The sequence below is a fragment of the Cynocephalus volans genome, chromosome 6 (assembly GCF_027409185.1).
Source record: "Cynocephalus volans isolate mCynVol1 chromosome 6, mCynVol1.pri, whole genome shotgun sequence".
Taxonomy (NCBI): Eukaryota; Metazoa; Chordata; class Mammalia; order Dermoptera; family Cynocephalidae; genus Cynocephalus; species Cynocephalus volans.
In genome coordinates this window covers 75265860-75282532 of record NC_084465.1, presented here as the reverse complement: position 1 = coordinate 75282532, position 16673 = coordinate 75265860, and the positions used below count along the sequence as shown (strand labels likewise).

At 36.1% G+C, this 16673-nt stretch overlaps 1 protein-coding gene across 1 annotated transcript in view; it reads left to right on the top strand.

Moving 5' to 3' along the window:
- THSD7A (thrombospondin type 1 domain containing 7A) overlaps window positions 1–16673 on the top strand; it is a 411752-nt gene that overhangs the window by 237961 nt on the left and 157118 nt on the right. The window contains exons 5-6 of the mRNA XM_063100778.1: window positions 14662–14817; window positions 16166–16378. Of these exons, the coding sequence (XP_062956848.1) occupies window positions 14662–14817; window positions 16166–16378 (369 nt within the window). The remainder of the gene's footprint in view (window positions 1–14661; window positions 14818–16165; window positions 16379–16673) is intronic.

Sequence of the window (16673 nt, the reverse complement as noted above, 5' to 3'; positions counted from 1 at the left end):
AGAATCTGAAGTATATGAGAATGATGAACTTAAAAATAATAATAGGAGAGATTAAGAGGACAATTACAAATAAAGTTTTAGCGAAAAAGTAATGAGGTAGTATATATGATACTTAAAATACCATTACAATAAAAAATGAAAATGAAAAATAAAAGTAAAACAGCATAAAGTAAAAGTAAAACAGCATAAGAAGAAAACTTTTTAAGAAAAGGAAAAGTTTGACGATTTGAGAGAGGGAGCAAAAGAGAACAGAAGACTGGAAGACTTGGAGTGGCTGTGCTCAAAATATGTGAAATAGGTCCGACATATAAGTGGTAAATTTCAGGTTGAGATAATCGGGTCCTTACAGAGTTGAGGTTTGCAATCTTATCTGTTGATTTGAATCACCCAAGGAGCTCTTTAAAATCTGGGAGCTCAGGCCTTACCCTAAAATAATTACCTTAAATCAGCAGGTCTGGGGGAAAATCCAGGCATCAGTATTTTTAAAACCTCTCTAGGTAATTCCAGAATACAGCCAACGTTGAAAACACACTGCCCTATGTGGAGTGAAAGTCAAGGATGAAGACAGCAATGATATTTTTTCCTGGAGTACATGGAATCTTAAGTCCTAAAGGGTTATTAGCTTTTACTTCATAAGTTAGGACTGGAGATACCTAAAAACAAACAAATCTGCACTGTTCCTTAGGAATGAACAGAGACAACCTGCCTTAGGGAACTTACCTGGTCAATTCCCTCTCCCTTTCTCTCATAATTGTTTTCCCTTTGCGTGAGATGCAGATTTATCAGCTCACTAAAGGGAGTCAGGGAGACCATCAGTATCCAACCTTCAGAAAGATTTTTAGCAAGATTTGAGATCTGCAGTGGCAGATGTTTTATAAATTCCAGCATCATTCTTCTAAGCAGTTTTATTTAAAAGAATATAGTGTAAGCTTAGGGAAAGTATTCAAGCTCAGTTTATATGTTGCCTAAAGTAAAAATGGCAACTTAGAAAAACGTTCAGGAATACAAATCATTCTTAATATTATTATGGCCAAAGAAAATAGCAAGCCATTCTTTATTAGAGCCTGTGCAGCTCTGTTCTTGAATGTGCATGGCATTTTCTATAGGTAAGCATTTAGCACCACAGTGCTTTGTGACGTCTTTTGGTTAACTTCAGCTCCAATCCTCCATAACTGTTTCACGAAGGGTAGTCTAAGCATTATTGAATTAGAATCATCTGAAGTGGATGTTAAAAATCCATATTCCTAGGTTATCCCTGGGCTTCAGTCCAAATGTACTGAATCACAATTTCTGGGGATGGTACCCAGGCATCTGCTTCCTTAAAACATCTCCTTCCCTCACTCTTAGTAATTGTTGCATGTACTGGAAATTGAAAAATCATTGTTGTAAGGTTGAGCATGGATCATGAAAATCATAATTATTCTCCACAGACTCAGAAACCAGTAACTTTGTCACATTCCAAAAACCTACAATGCAACATGATGACATTTTCCAATAGGAAATGTTGCATTTGACCTTTTATGCTTGTATTTAAGAAACACGTGCTAGAGTTGAAATAATCCTAGAAGCCTTACTGCTATTTTTTTCAAGGAGTCTTAACATGGATTTCATGTGTCTTACCACAAGTGGGGTGAATATTAGCATCTCTCATGCTATAGCCTATTAAAGGGGTGTATTAGTCCATTTTCATTGCTTATAACAAAATACCTGAGACTGGGTGATTTATAAAGAAAAACAAAATTTATTTGGTTACAGTTTCTGAGTCTGGAAAGTACAAAGTCCATCTGGTCATGGTGACAGTGACCCAGGGGTCTCACATTGCAAGATGGTGGAAGCAGAGAGAGCAGAGAGAGAGAAAAAAAGACTCTCCTCTTCTTTTAAAGCCCTCAGAACCATGCTCTTTGACCACCATTTTTTCTTTCTTTTTTTTTTTTTTTTTTGTCTTTTTGTGACTGGTAAGGGGATAGCAACCCTTGGCTTGGTGTCATCCGCACCGCGCTCAGCCAGTGAGCGCACCGGCCATTCCTATATAGGATCCGAACCTGTGGCGGGAGCGCCGGTGCGCTCCCAAGCGCTGCACTCTCCCTAGTGCGCCACAGGGCTGGCCTTGACCACCATTTTTAATCCATTCACTACTGCACGGTCTACAATCCAATCACCTCTTTAAGGCTCCACATTTCAAGTACCATAATAGGATTTCCCACCCTCTTAACAGTCACAGTGGGGGCTAAGTTTCTAATACAGAAAACTTGAGGGACACAGTTCAAGCTTCAGTGAATTTGGGGGAGACAATTCAATCCACTACAAGGGGGAAACTAGCAGTATCAAAAACTCTATTGTTTAAATGTCTAATGCAGCACTTTAATCCAGACCTGCCAGTTCAGTTGCAGCTGCAGAAATGGGTGGGTTAATTGTAGGTGGAGCAGAGCAGGGCAGGAGTGGAGATGCAGGGAACAGGATTTGGAGGGGATTGCTCACAACTGGAATGTTGTACAGAAGACTCTGATCAACTGAAAGGCAGTATGAGAAAACAGACTTATCATAGCCAAGGGGGTCAAGAACAAGGAGAAACAGTGCACTGACAACTTAGAGCTAGACATTGGTTGTTTGGACTAAAATGTTTAAAGACATTTTTGATTCCTTTCCCTTTTAACCACATAACTAATTCTTCAGGAAATATTCCTGGCTCTACCTTTAATGGTTATCTGATCACTTCACCTCCACTATCACCCATGGTCCAAACCACTGTCTCTTGCCTGTATTATTGGAATAGCCTCCTAACAGGTGTCTGTGTGTCCCTTGCCCTCCATAGAGCAATAGAGCAGTCATTTTAAATCTTATGTCAGGCTGTCACTCTCTGTTGCAGCCTTAGCTGACTAATACACTTATTCATTAGAATGATCATCTTTGGAGTGGCTCAGCAAGTGTGTGGAGTTGGCTGCAGGCCTTGTTTGATTAGAAACTCAAGTTCTTCTTCAGTACACACTTTAAAACAAAGATGGTAATTTATCCATATTCTAAATGCTGTGGTTCTCTGTGATTATATTGCAGATAACATACATGTTCCAAACTGCTTATTTTAATTTACAATATCTATTAATGCTTTTTTCCTAGTTAGAGACATTGTAAGTGGGAATTTGAGTTGGTGTTGTATTGGAAGATTTCAGTATGAATTTTTACAATATGTACGGTTATTTAAAAGTGGGGGGGGAAAAACCCCTCCATATTTGTAGAATTGCAACAGATGGTACATCCCTGTAGTAGGAGAGCGATGTCCTTATTAAGCTGTTGATACAATTTGTATAATTAAAATCCTAATGATGATTGGCATTGCTGTAAAGATGTATATTTTGAACAGTCCCCCATATTTTTAAATGTTCCCATCTTATGTGAAATAGGATCAATGAGAGATATTATCTGACATATGCTTGTTTCCGTTAATACTTAAAAAGATAGCATAGTTCTATTTTACTTAAGTTGTGAGGATAGTTGTTTTCTGTGCAACTTGGCATTGTAAGTATAGACATATGGACTTCACTCTATAATTCCCTAAAATAACCAATGGAATGTGCAAGTAGGAAAAACACTGCTTCAGTTATTGAAATGAGAAGAGAGCCTATCCAGAGACTAGACCTCTACAGGAATTTCTATTTTTTTCAGATGATAATGATATACGACTGAAGGAAGGGAGGCACCAAAGCAAAGGAATGACCCCTGTGAGACTGAGTAGAATGTGTAAGAGAAGTAAGAAGGGACCTGGCAAGGCTCTCACTGGCACCCCATCTCCACAGAATGAAGGCTGAAGTCAAGGGCAGTAACAGGCCCATCACTCGAATGTCCTAACTCTACTGAGAGGCAGCATTCAGATAGCACATCAGCTGTAAGGCTGGTTCAGTTTTTTGTGTGGATGGGGTGGCTTTCTTGGAGATCTGTCTATATCTTTTACACTGTTAGTGCTCATGTGCTAGCTCCTTCCTCACCATCAGTCTCCTCAACACTCATAACTGGGAAGTTAAAACTAGAATATATAATGTTCTTCATATTTTAATTGGGACCTAAAGATCTTTTATCAGAATATTTGGGAAGAACATCATCTAAATTTATGAAATGTATCCAGTGTAACTTTTATTTGACTATAAACCAAAATAGAGCAAGCCTAGATCTCCTATAACCCCCAGAGAATAAACAGACAAATAAGAGGCCTGTGTAAAAATATCCTAATTCCAAAGACAGTGACACTCAAATGAAGAGCTGAACTCTGAAATAGTCTGAGGTAAGAAACAAACAAAAAACACTAAAAAATATCTGATTTGTGACCTCAACGCGATTCAAGAGGTTATCCCAACAGCAAGTACTAGCATATTCAAAGAGGAAGCAATCTATCATCAAGTAGGATAGCTGGGATGATAATCATGTCTATCAAGTCATGAACTGCACAGAGACAGTGATCAGTTGATTGGATACTGAAGATATTAATTATGATGTAGAAAATTAACTCAAGTTCTACTGACGTATGCTTCTTACATAAACTTTGCAATGTCTTGGGTTAAAAGGAGAAATGATTCATCAAAAACAATAGCTCAGTAATGAGTTATCAGATCCAGAAAGGATTGGCAGTGAGCTTCGAAGCATATTAAATACCAAGACATAATTCTCAATCACTGTTTTAAATATGGTTACAAAATTTATTGAGCAATAAAAGTATGATCTTTGAAAACAATGTGCTATGTTATTTAAAAAAAATATGTGATGGGTTTTATGTCCCCATTAAATTAGCCAGGTCAAGAAAGTCAAGAGAAATTATGGAGAATAAAGTTTAGTACAAGACCATCTTCCAAAAGTTTTAAATGACCACTGGTACACATGGAATTTGATTAATTTTCATATTAAAGGCTTTCTTTTGTTTTCTTGACACCAATTCTTAAGAGTGGATTTTTAGTGCCTCTAGCTGAGATATGAGAGTATTGAGTAAACCATCTTGAAATTAAAATTGCTTTGGTTAAATATACCCTAAATCACTACCACATTTGTCATAACTAAGAAAAACAAAACAAAAACAAACAAACAAAAACTCACCACCACTGCCATTGGACCCACAGTACCCTTTGGCATATAGTGCCTAACACGATGCAGGGCTTTGCAAAGCATTAGCACTTAGTATTTATTTTAACTGACTGGGGGAAAAAAATCAGAATAAGAAGGGAAAGGAAAGGCATGTGTAACTGATTTTATTTTTCGGTCTTTGGAATCTCTTTTGTTATCTTTTGTTATCTCTCTTATATTTAATAAAGTTTGGTCAGTTCCTATATGGAAATTAAGATTTAAATCCAAGAGAATTTACTTGTAGTTGTGAATTAGCAATCAAATAAACTTGTTTAAAAAAATAAAATGCTATCAAGAAAAAGTTAGATTTTTTAGGAAAGACAATAGAAAATAAATACAATATTAGGTTTTGAGTGTCTAAAATGCTGAGCTGTTTTTCTAAATGGATGAATAAATTATTAAACCTATTGCATCTTTCTTAACCTTTGAACCTTAATATATCTTTTGAATGAGTACAGAAAAAGCATATCATCATACAAATAAGACTGAAGTAGACTGTGTGAGATCTGTGATTCAAAATATTTTAAGAATCCAAAGATATATTTTTACAATTAAAATGAGTTTAAAATACACATTGATATATTTTTATAAAAGAACAAAAATGATTTAGTTTTGAAAAATTAAATATTAAAAACAGATGAGAATCTAAACTCTTTATTAAAGTACTGGGGATTTATTTTCCAGATGAATTTTATTCCCAGCTCCTGTCCTATCCTCCTCCCCCAAGAATAACCAAATAGACTAAAATTTATTATATTGTTCTAATCAAATCCTTTGTATTACAAACTTCTAGAGTTGTGGGAACCGGGGGAAGAAATGGCATAAATCAAATCCCAGCTGTTACTAAGTAGCTGTGTGACCTTGGGCAAATTACTTAATCTCTCTTTGCCTCAGTCTTCTCATGTTTAAATTTGGGATTATGGTTGTGCCTACCTCATGAGATTGATGTGAGGATTAAAATTATTTAGTTAGTAAATAAAATATAAGTGCTTACTATTATTATCAGTATAAGTGCAGCATATCGTATTTTAATAGTAATGTAATTGGACAGCCCCTTCTTGATATGTAGAAGAAGAAAAATTTAGTTTCTATTCCCAACAGGAACACAAAAGAAAGAATAATTTTCATTGACAGACCACCAGGGTTGATGTTTGATTATCTTAATAGGCCTCATCATATCATGTTAATATGACGCACACTGTGTATTAGTAACCCTCATTAATTTTATTTTTTTAATTCATTATGACCTTGTTTTAAATACATGTATGCTTGTCTGTGTATTTATATAGACATTACATGTTATTGAAATCCCCTCACGTATCCTTCCAAGATCACATGGAGTAGTAGTTATGGAGCTGAACTGTCAGGATGGGAATCTGAAATCTACACTTTACTAGCTATATGACTTAGGGCAAATTATATAACCCCTCCGTACTATTTCCCCATATGGGGATAATTATCCCCTCCAAGTGGGGATAATTGAAATATCTCCCCCACGGGTTTTGTAAAAATTAAATGAATTAACATTTAAGTACTTGGAATACAGTCACATTCCCTGACACACAGTAAATACCAATAAGCATTTGTTATTAAATAAATCACATTTCACTCCTTCCACAAGTGACATCCCTCTTCTAAATTTTATGTTTATCATTCCTTGCTTTTCTTTATGTATTTGCCTTGTCAATGCTCTTCATTCAAAGACCACCAAGAACACACCTGTAGTTGGACAAGTTGGGCTTATAACTCATTGCATCAAGAGAGAGCACACAACATGGGCAACCATGAGCATCTTACTGAGTGTCAGAGAAGACATATAGCATGTGGGCTTCAATTAGGTGATTTTTTTTTAAGAGTTCAAATAAATGGACATTGCCTTGGATTGAATGTTATAAGGGAGCAAGGATAGCTCTGCGACTGTGTATCTTCATAAACCCTATCTGGAAGGAGGAAAGATTAGAAGGGGGCAAAAAGCTGTAATTGGCAAAGAAGCAGAACTCATTCATTTTAGCTCTGAGAAGGGAATGTTTAATACTTTTGTGGCTCTCACATTGACCTTGTTTTTACTTAGACAAATTATGAAGTACTATTATATTTTGTCTTACTCCATCATAGATACAGAATATCCTTGTCTGATTTGATGTTCCATGAAATTGTTCACATCCAACAGAGAACACCATGGCACAGCTGTGTCAGGCCTGTTCTTAAAAACACCAGGCCTAGATAATAGTATCAAGCTAGTTCCCTGATATTAGTGCCCGCTTTCCTTTTTCTCAGACTTATGTATTTATCTCCAAACCTATGATATGATATTCTTTTTTATTTTTTGGTGGCTGGCCGGTACAGGGATCCAAACCCTTGACCTTGGTGTTTCAACACTATGCTCTAACCAGACTGAGCTAACTGGCCAGCCCAATATTCTTGTTTTTTGAAATGTTATATAAATGGTATCATTCTTTGACTTGTTTTTTTTTTCACTCTTTGATATATAGGTGGGTTTTATCATATTGATAATTATGCTCTACTTCATTTATTTACCCCTCTGTATAGTATTACCTTGTATAGCTATAGTTTCATTTAATATCCATTCCCTTTTTGTTGGACATGAGTTATTTCTAGATATTTGCTATTATAAACAATGCTGCAATAATTCTTGTAAATATTTCCTGAGGCAAATGTCAGATAGTTTTTCCATGGCATATACCTAGGAGTATGCACAACTTTTCAAACATACTAAAACATTCCAAATTATTTTCCAAAGTGGTCAAAACAACTTAGTCTTACCAGCTGTGGTTAACTATTTTAGCTGCTTATCTTCTCTAGAACTAAACCAGTGGATATGTCATTTTAGATTTTGCTTTTCTATTCAGTCTGATAATCTGCCTTTTAGAGGTTCTGTCTTTTGCATTTATTTCTTACATCTTCTTTATTTGTTCTACTTTTTCTGTTTTTTTGTTTCTCCTTTTTTGCCTTCCTTTGAATTTATTGCAACTGTTTTGTTATTACATTGCTTCCCTTGGTTCAGAAGCTATACATCCTTATGCTATTTACATAAAAAGATTACCTTAGAATTTTAAGGTACAGACCCAGATGAATACAGTCTGTAATTAATATATTTACCTTCCTAAGGGCTTTAGAGTTTTTACTCTGGTCACCGTCCACCAACTTACATATTATGCAGTCTTGTATTTTAATTCTATCTTGCTATTTATAACTCTGTGTTAATTTTCTACTGCTGACATAACAAATTACTAAAAACTTTACACCTTATCTTACAATTTTGTAAGTCAGAAGTCTGACATGAGTCTCACCAGGCTAAAATCCGGGACTGCATTCTTTTCCGGAGGCTGTAGGGGAGGATCTGTTTCCTTGCTCATTCAGGGTGTTGGCAGAATTCAGTTCCTTTCATTTCCTTTCTGGTTGCCAGCCGGGGACTGTTCCCAGCTTCTAAAGGCCACCCACATTCCTTGGCTTCTGGTCTCTTTCTCCAAAGGCAGACATGGCAAATCAAGTACCTTTTGCGCTTTGATTCTCTCCTCCTTCTTCTATCTTATCTTTCTAACCCAGCTGGGCAAGATTCTCTACTTTTAAGGACTCACGTCATTAGATTGGGGCCACCTGGATAATCCAGGCTACTATCCCCATCTCAAAGTTCAAAATATTAATCATATCTGCAAAGTCTTTTTTCCCAGGCAAGATAACATATACACAGGTGTAGGTAAAATATAGGAAAATTGTCAGGGCCCCACAGATGTTCAAAATCTTGTTGAGCATTTGATGTAAATACGCATGTGCACCCAGGTATTCCTTGGCTATTGTCTAATGTAATTGTGTATGTGCACCCAGGTGTCCTGGGTTGTGGACTTAAGTATAAAAGATGAGTGGCTCTGATCCACAGGGCCCCCACCCCCGGGATGCCCCCAGGGGACCACAGGGAGGCCACTACTGCTACTGTTTCTGCCAGTGCCCCCAGGATTCCCCAAGGAAGGCCGCCACTACTGCTGCTGCCAGATCTGCTGTAAGCTGCTGCCATTGCTGAGGACTGAGCTCGTGTCATCTGCAAATGGCTCCCAGGATCTTTCCCAATTACCTAGCATGGACCTGTCTGTGAGGGATCCAGTGACCCAGCCCGGCATGTAAAGGTCTGGTGACCCAGTCTGCACACTGGGTTGGAAGGGTCTGAGCCCTAGCCCTGACAATACAAGTAGAAAATTAGTATAACTAAAATAATGAAATGTTTTGGCTTTAGTTATGAAATGCCTAGCCTAACCAGACAATTGGCATAGTCACATAGCTTTACAATTGGGTACATCAGCAGGAGTCTGACAATAGCCCCAACCAGCAATTGGCGTAGCTATGGCCCTAACCCTACAACAAGTTCCAGGGACAAATGCTTGGAATCTTTGGGGGACCATTCTTCTGCCTGCCACATTCTCCTAATTAATCATTATAATTATGCTTTTACAGTCAATGCTTACATTTACTCCCATTTAATATTTTCTCTGACCATCATTCCATCTGGAATCTTAGACTCTGCTTCTGTGTTCACTTTCCTTTTTATGAGAAATAAATCCTTTAGAAATTTCCTTAATAATGGTCTATTATAGTAATAGACATCATTAGTATAGTAATAGACCATAATTATTTAGATTTTCTGTCTGAAAAATGCCTTCCTTTGCCCCTGATAATTAAAGATCTCTGGATACGCAATTCTAGGTTTCCCACTAGGCCATTAAAACTGAAAGTTCTGTGACCCAGATCGGTAATGCACCAGAGGAAAGGCCAGATTTAGGACTGTACCACTATACTGGACTGGATTCATGTTATGGATCCTGAATATCCTCTGAGGATTTTCCTTACTTGTGATCCCAGTTATATTATTATTAAATATTTTATTTTAAAAATAACTTATAGGCTTCTGCTTTGAGGAAGCTAGAGGAGATATAATTTTTCCTAATTTTCCCACTAAATTTTTTTTAAAAGTCCCTGGAAATTATATGGAAAGCAAACCATAAGAAGACTCTGCAAGTTGTAGACAAGAAGACCTATAAACTAGAGACCTCAGAAACCAAGAAATGACTAGGTAGTGAGTTCCCTTGGTTTTCTTTTTTGCCTCACATATCTCAGACTTGGAGCTAAAGATGCCAACAACCCAGAAATACTAGTGGGCATAGATTTTAAAAGCCCCAATAAATGCCTTCTCGTTCTAGCCAAAGGTCAAATAAAGGACCAACCTGGCAAGACACAAAATTTTAGACTATAATCACTGTACTGCAGCCAAAAACACAGAAAAAGAGGATGGCTGTACTCTCACCCACACAAGCAAAGGCCTAGTTGGAGCTTTAGTTTCCACCCTTGTAATGCTGTAATGAGATGCCCAGCACTCCTGCTGGGTGGTATCGGTGAAGGCCAAGTTGAGGACTGGGTCTTTCATCCCTGCTAGCTGGTAATGAGCTCCCCACCCCCATGATGTCAAGGAAGTCTATTGAAGAACCAAAATACACACACCCATGTGAAAGTAACTAGATGTTCCTCTTCCATTGTCAATGGAGGTCAAGTAAGAAACCTGGACTTCTACCTTTACCTGACACTAACAATGTGGTACACACAGCCCTTTCCCATGCTAGAGTAGTGTCATAAAAATCGTGTTCAAAAGAAAAAAAATAAAAAAGATTTAAAAAGGATCTAGAGTCTTTTGATATAATACAAAAATGTCCAGGTTTCAATGCAAATCATTCGTCATACCAAGAAACAGGAAGATTTCAAATTGAATGAAAAAAGACAATTGTAAATGCCAACCAACACTGAGATGAGAGATTAGAATTACCTAAAAAAGATTTTAAAGGAGCCATGATAAAAGTGTTTCAATAATTATGAACCTTCATGAAACAAAAAATAGAAATCTTCAGCAAAGAAATTGAAGATATAAAGAAAAACCAAGTGAAATTTTGAGTCTGAAAAATATAATAACTGAAGTAAAAAGCTGTACGTATGGGCTTAACAACATAATGGATGAAACAGAAAAGAGAATCAAAGAACTATAATGTATATATAAAAAAGAAATTACTGAATCTGAACAACAGAGAAAAAATATACTGGAGAAAAAAATGAAAAATATTTTAGAACTATGACCAAAGATCTAAATTCATGTCAATGGAGTTCTGAAAGGAGAGGGGGAAAAGGACAGAGCTAAAATATAAACATATATATTTATATATAAATTATATAATAATATAGAGAAAAATAATGGCTATGTATAATATATAATATACAATAATAAATATTATATATAATGTATAATAATACATTGAGAAATAATGGCTGAAAATGTCTCAATTTTGGCAATAAACATAAACCTACAGATTTAAGAAGCTACATGAGTCCCAAACAAGTTAAACCTAAAGACTATTTGAATGACAGTGAACCAGAAATCAGATAGGCCAGAATATAGTGACACAATATTTTTTAAGTGCTAAAAGAAAAGAATTGTGAACTCACAATTCATTTCTTGGAGAAAATATCCTTCAGGAATAAAGAAGAAATAAAGGAAGACTAAGAATTTCTTGCCAGCACACCTACCCTAGAAGAATGGCTTGAGAAAATTCTCTAAGTAGAAAGGAAGTAATAAAAGAAGGAACCTTGAATCATCAGAAAAGAAGAAAGAATAAGGAAAAGTATAGGTAAATACAATAGGCTTCCCTTCTCTTGAGATTTCTAAATTATGTTTGATAGTTGAAACAAAAATTCTAACACTTCTGCCTGATCTAAAAATATACAGGATATAGTTAAGACAATCGTATTATAAATGAGGTAGCATAAAGGGAGATAAAAGTAGGTGGGGTTTCTATACGTTACTTGAACTGGTGAAACGACATCACCAGTAGATTGTGATAAAATATATATAGGTGATATAATACCTGGAGCAAACACTAAAAGAGCTTTACAAAGAGATGCACTCAAAAAACTGCAGATAAATCAAAATGGAATTCTAACATATGTTCAAGTAACCCATAAAAAGGTAGGAAAAAAGAAAACAAATGAAAACGAGAAAACAAGTAAAAAGAAGTAGCAGACTTAAGCCATAATTATCAATAATTAAATTAAATGTAAATCGACAAAATATACCAATTAAAACATAGATTGGTACAGTGGATTAAAAAATATGACCCAACTATATGCATTCTACAAGAAACTCACTTCAGACATAATGATTGGCTGGCCATTTAGCTCAGTTGCTTAGAGCTCAGCCTTATAACATCAAGGTCATGGGTTCAGATCCCACCTGTACTGGCCAGCCACAAGAAACAACAACACAACAAATATAATGATATATTCAGGTTGAAAGTAAAAGAATGGAAAATGATACATCATGAAAATATTATTCAAAGGAAAGCAGGACTAGCTATATTGATATCAGATAAATAAGACATCAGGTCAAAGGAAATTATGAGAGAGAGAAGACATTATATAATGACAAAAGGGTCAATCCACTAATGTGGCAAAGAAATCCTAAATGTGTATGTACCAAACAACGGACTGCAAAATATGTGAAAAAAAACTGATAGAACTGAAAAGGAGAAATAAATTACAATTACAGTTGGAGATGACAACACCCAACTTCCAACACTTGAACAACCAGGCAGAAAATCAGCAAGGATATAGAAGAACTCAACACCAGCACCAACCAACAGATCTAATATTTATAGCTCACTCCTAACAATAGCAGAATTCACCTTCTTTTCAAGTGTCTATGGAACTTATAACAAGACAGATCATACTGGGATTCATAAAACAAACCTCAACCCATTTAAAATCATACAGAGTGTGTTCTCTGAGCACAGTGGAATCAAATTAGAATGTAGTCACTGAAAGATAAAATCACCAACCACTTGGAAACTAAACACACTTATAAATAAGCCATGCATATATTGTATAATGATTAAATCAGAATAGTTAGCATATCTGTCGCCTAAATATTTATCTTTTCTTTGTGGTTATAACATTCAAGATCCTCTTTCCTGGCTATCTTGAGATATACAATACAATATTATTAGCTATTGTCACCCTAGAGCACCAGAACTTATTCTTCCTATCTAACTGTAACTTTGTAACTCTATACCACTCTTCCAACCTTTCCCCAGCTCCCACCTCTTCCTTTCCTTTTCCTACCTCTGGTAACCACTATTCTGCTCTCTATTTGCCCCTTTTTTTCTCTTTTCAATTTACTTTTCTTAATTGACCCATGAACAAAAACAGCAGTAAAAGAAGTCAATGCAATCGCCTTTAGGAAGCATTTATGATTGTGTGTTCTTGTGTGTGCAGAAACTTAAAGTTTAAGTATAAACAGACATATTACGTATTTTTTATTTAAAAGTTAGGACAATATAGCTTAAAATATTTTAATTTCTCTGTGACCTTCTAGACACAATCCCATGAAGTTGGAATTTGATAGTCCTTTCACATAAGGAGAATGAGAGATATCTAAGCCTCCATTATTTAAATCCTTCAAATTATCAGAGTGAAACAGGAACTAGGTTTTATTCAAGGATATGTATGACCAAGACATTTACTTGTTAAATTTTTTATAACAAAAGTAACTATAGCTATTAAAATAGATAGATGGATAGATGATGGATGGATGGATGGATGGATAGATGGATGGATAGATGGATGGGTAGATAAGTAGACAGACAGACAGATAGAATACAGATAAACTTGATTCTCTTTTGTCCTTATAGTTTTAAATATCTTCCTCATTTAGTTATTTTTAGCCAGTTCTGGGTTCAGAATTATGTATGTATCTTGACATTAATGGTCAAATACACATGTGTACAACAGAACGAAACTGCAAGCAGCAATCAAAAATAGAAAAGAAGAAAAGCAAGGACAAGCAGCAATTATAGATACTTCATTGGTCAACTTACGAACAAACATAATTATAAGTTCTTTCATCACCAATTCTTAGATTTGGGTCACATATGCAGATAATATATTCTGCAAAAGTTCTGTAAAGCATTGGGTGAGTCAGACAGCTAGAGACTCACCCCATTTGAACTTTTTCTTCATCATATTCACCTGGTATTTCTCAACACCTGTGGACCAAAAGGGATGGGAGATTGCTCCTCCAGAAGCCACTCGGTGGGCATTTTTTCCATATGTATTAAAGCTATCGCCTTCCCTCCTACTGTGTTTAGTCCTCTAAAGCAAATTCCACTGTCATAGAATCTAGGTTAGCATTTTAGAGATAACATTAAGGATTATTTTGCTGTCTAGGAAAATTACATTCAGCATTGTTAATTGCATGACTAATTAGTGCTAAAGCTGATAATCAAATAATTTCCAAGACTTCCGGTCCAGTTTCCTTTGACTACACTACACTGCTTTTTTTCCCACTTGTCTTTTTATTCTCAGGATGTAGCTGAGAAACATTGGAATAATGTTTTGGTTGCACTTCTTTAAGCATGTTCCTTCTCCATACACGCCAAAAATTTATATTGTTGACCATATAATTTTCTTTTCTTGAATTCTTAAGAGATGTCTGTATTTTTCTCCCAACAGCTTCAAAACCAGTGGACATGAAATTATGCACTGGCCCTGTCCCTAATACTACACAGCTGTGCCACATTCCTTGTCCAATTGAATGTGAAGTTTCACCTTGGACAGCTTGGGGACCTTGTACTTATGAAAACTGTAATGACCAGCAAGGCAAAAAAGGTATGTAATATTAACATGGCGTTCTTGAAACTCACATCAATTGAGTCAGATCATTAATTATTTTAAAAATTTTATTCTGTGTTCCTTGTGATTATTTGTTTATGATATTTTCCAAAATGGTTAAAGAGTATTGATTTCAAAAGATGAATAAACTTATTCTGATAATGGTACCAGAAAATTTAAATGGAAGAATGTAGACAAGATGCTTGTTAATTTAGACAACATGATGTAGAACATCTGCAACCATTTAGTGCAGCGGTTAAGATGAGCTTCGGTATCAGACTGATCTGGATTGGAAAGCCTACTCTGCTCCTTACTGCTTAGATAAGTTAATTAACTTACCTAAATCTTTGTCCCCTTATCTGTAAAAGGGATGTAATAATATCTACCTCCCAGATTGTTTCTAAAGAATAAATGAGAGAATAAAGATAAAGCACTTAATTCAGTGCCTGACCCCGTAGATAGTGCCCAATAAACAGAGCTCCCTATTACTTTGAATGCAAAAATACAAACACTTTATTGCTTTTATGATACGAACAATATGTCTAACGGGAGTAGAATAAATGCAGTGGTTTACTTTGTGGTGGGCAAGGTGGACTAATTTTCACATGCTCTCATAATTGAAAATGTTTTCCTATTTTGTTTCAAAGGACAGTCTTCTAGCGATTCCAGTATGTTCACATAGCAATCACAGACTTAGTGGTTTTGTTATACATTGTCTGGAAGGGCAACATTTAAGTGCTGTTAAAGCACAGAGTAGGACTTCGACTATTCTGCGATGGAGCTCAGATGATTTATGTCCTGATTTCAAATTTCCAAACAGTCCAAAATAAATTGAAGCTCAAAGAGACAGTTTCTTTGTTAACTGTCCAAATTCTCAGAGGTTTCTTCTCCAAATCCAATCAGGTGACAGTGCTGAAGAATTAAAAATAATAGCACTATCATCTGGTCATGAATATTTCTAAATAGTTTGAGATTTCATTGTGTCTTTGAATATTCTATAACTATAGACTTCTCTCCTTTTCCCACCCCCGCCCCCACCCCAAGGCCCAAGGCCCTGTGAGAGAGATAGAAGTTATATGGCATTTCTTGCCCTATCTTTACTGTAGTAAGATAAAAGCAAAGTCTTCCTTTTTCCATCCTTTTCATTCATTCATTCACGTATTTATTTTAAAGAATGGTTAATGAGCTCACATTAAGCTAGAGGTCGGGGTATATACCAGTGATTCAAAATAGATGTGACTTCTACCCTCTACTCTCGACCAATTTTCACTCTGGGGCTTCATTCAGCTTTGAGAAATTCTCAGCCCTTGATGATAATAAATGTGTCCTTTTCCCAATAATTCAGGCTTCAAACTGAGGAAGCGGCGTATTACCAATGAGCCCACCGGAGGCTCTGGGGGGACTGGAAACTGCCCTCACTTACTGGAAGCCATTCCCTGCGAAGAGCCATCCTGCTATGACTGGAAAGCAGTGAGGCTGGGAGACTGCGAGCCAGATAATGGGAAGGAGTGTGGTCCAGGCACTCAAGTGCAAGAGGTTGTATGCATCAACAGTGACGGTGAGTCTGATGTATCTACTGTGTTTTTATGAATGTGTTTTTAACCCTGGAGATATGCTCTTACCTTATGTTACCTTGTGTCTTCTCTCATTGTAACTGGTTCCATTTACAAACATAGAAATAGCTGCTTCTCTCTTTCTCTCCCTCTCCCTTTCTTATGGTATCAGTGGAGAGGTTCCATGAACAGTCACAGGGTATTTTTAAATTAGAAAACAGAATAGATGAGGTAGAATAAGAATGAAATCAGCAGAACTAGAATATATTAAACTGCCAAATTTAAAAATAATCAAGAAAG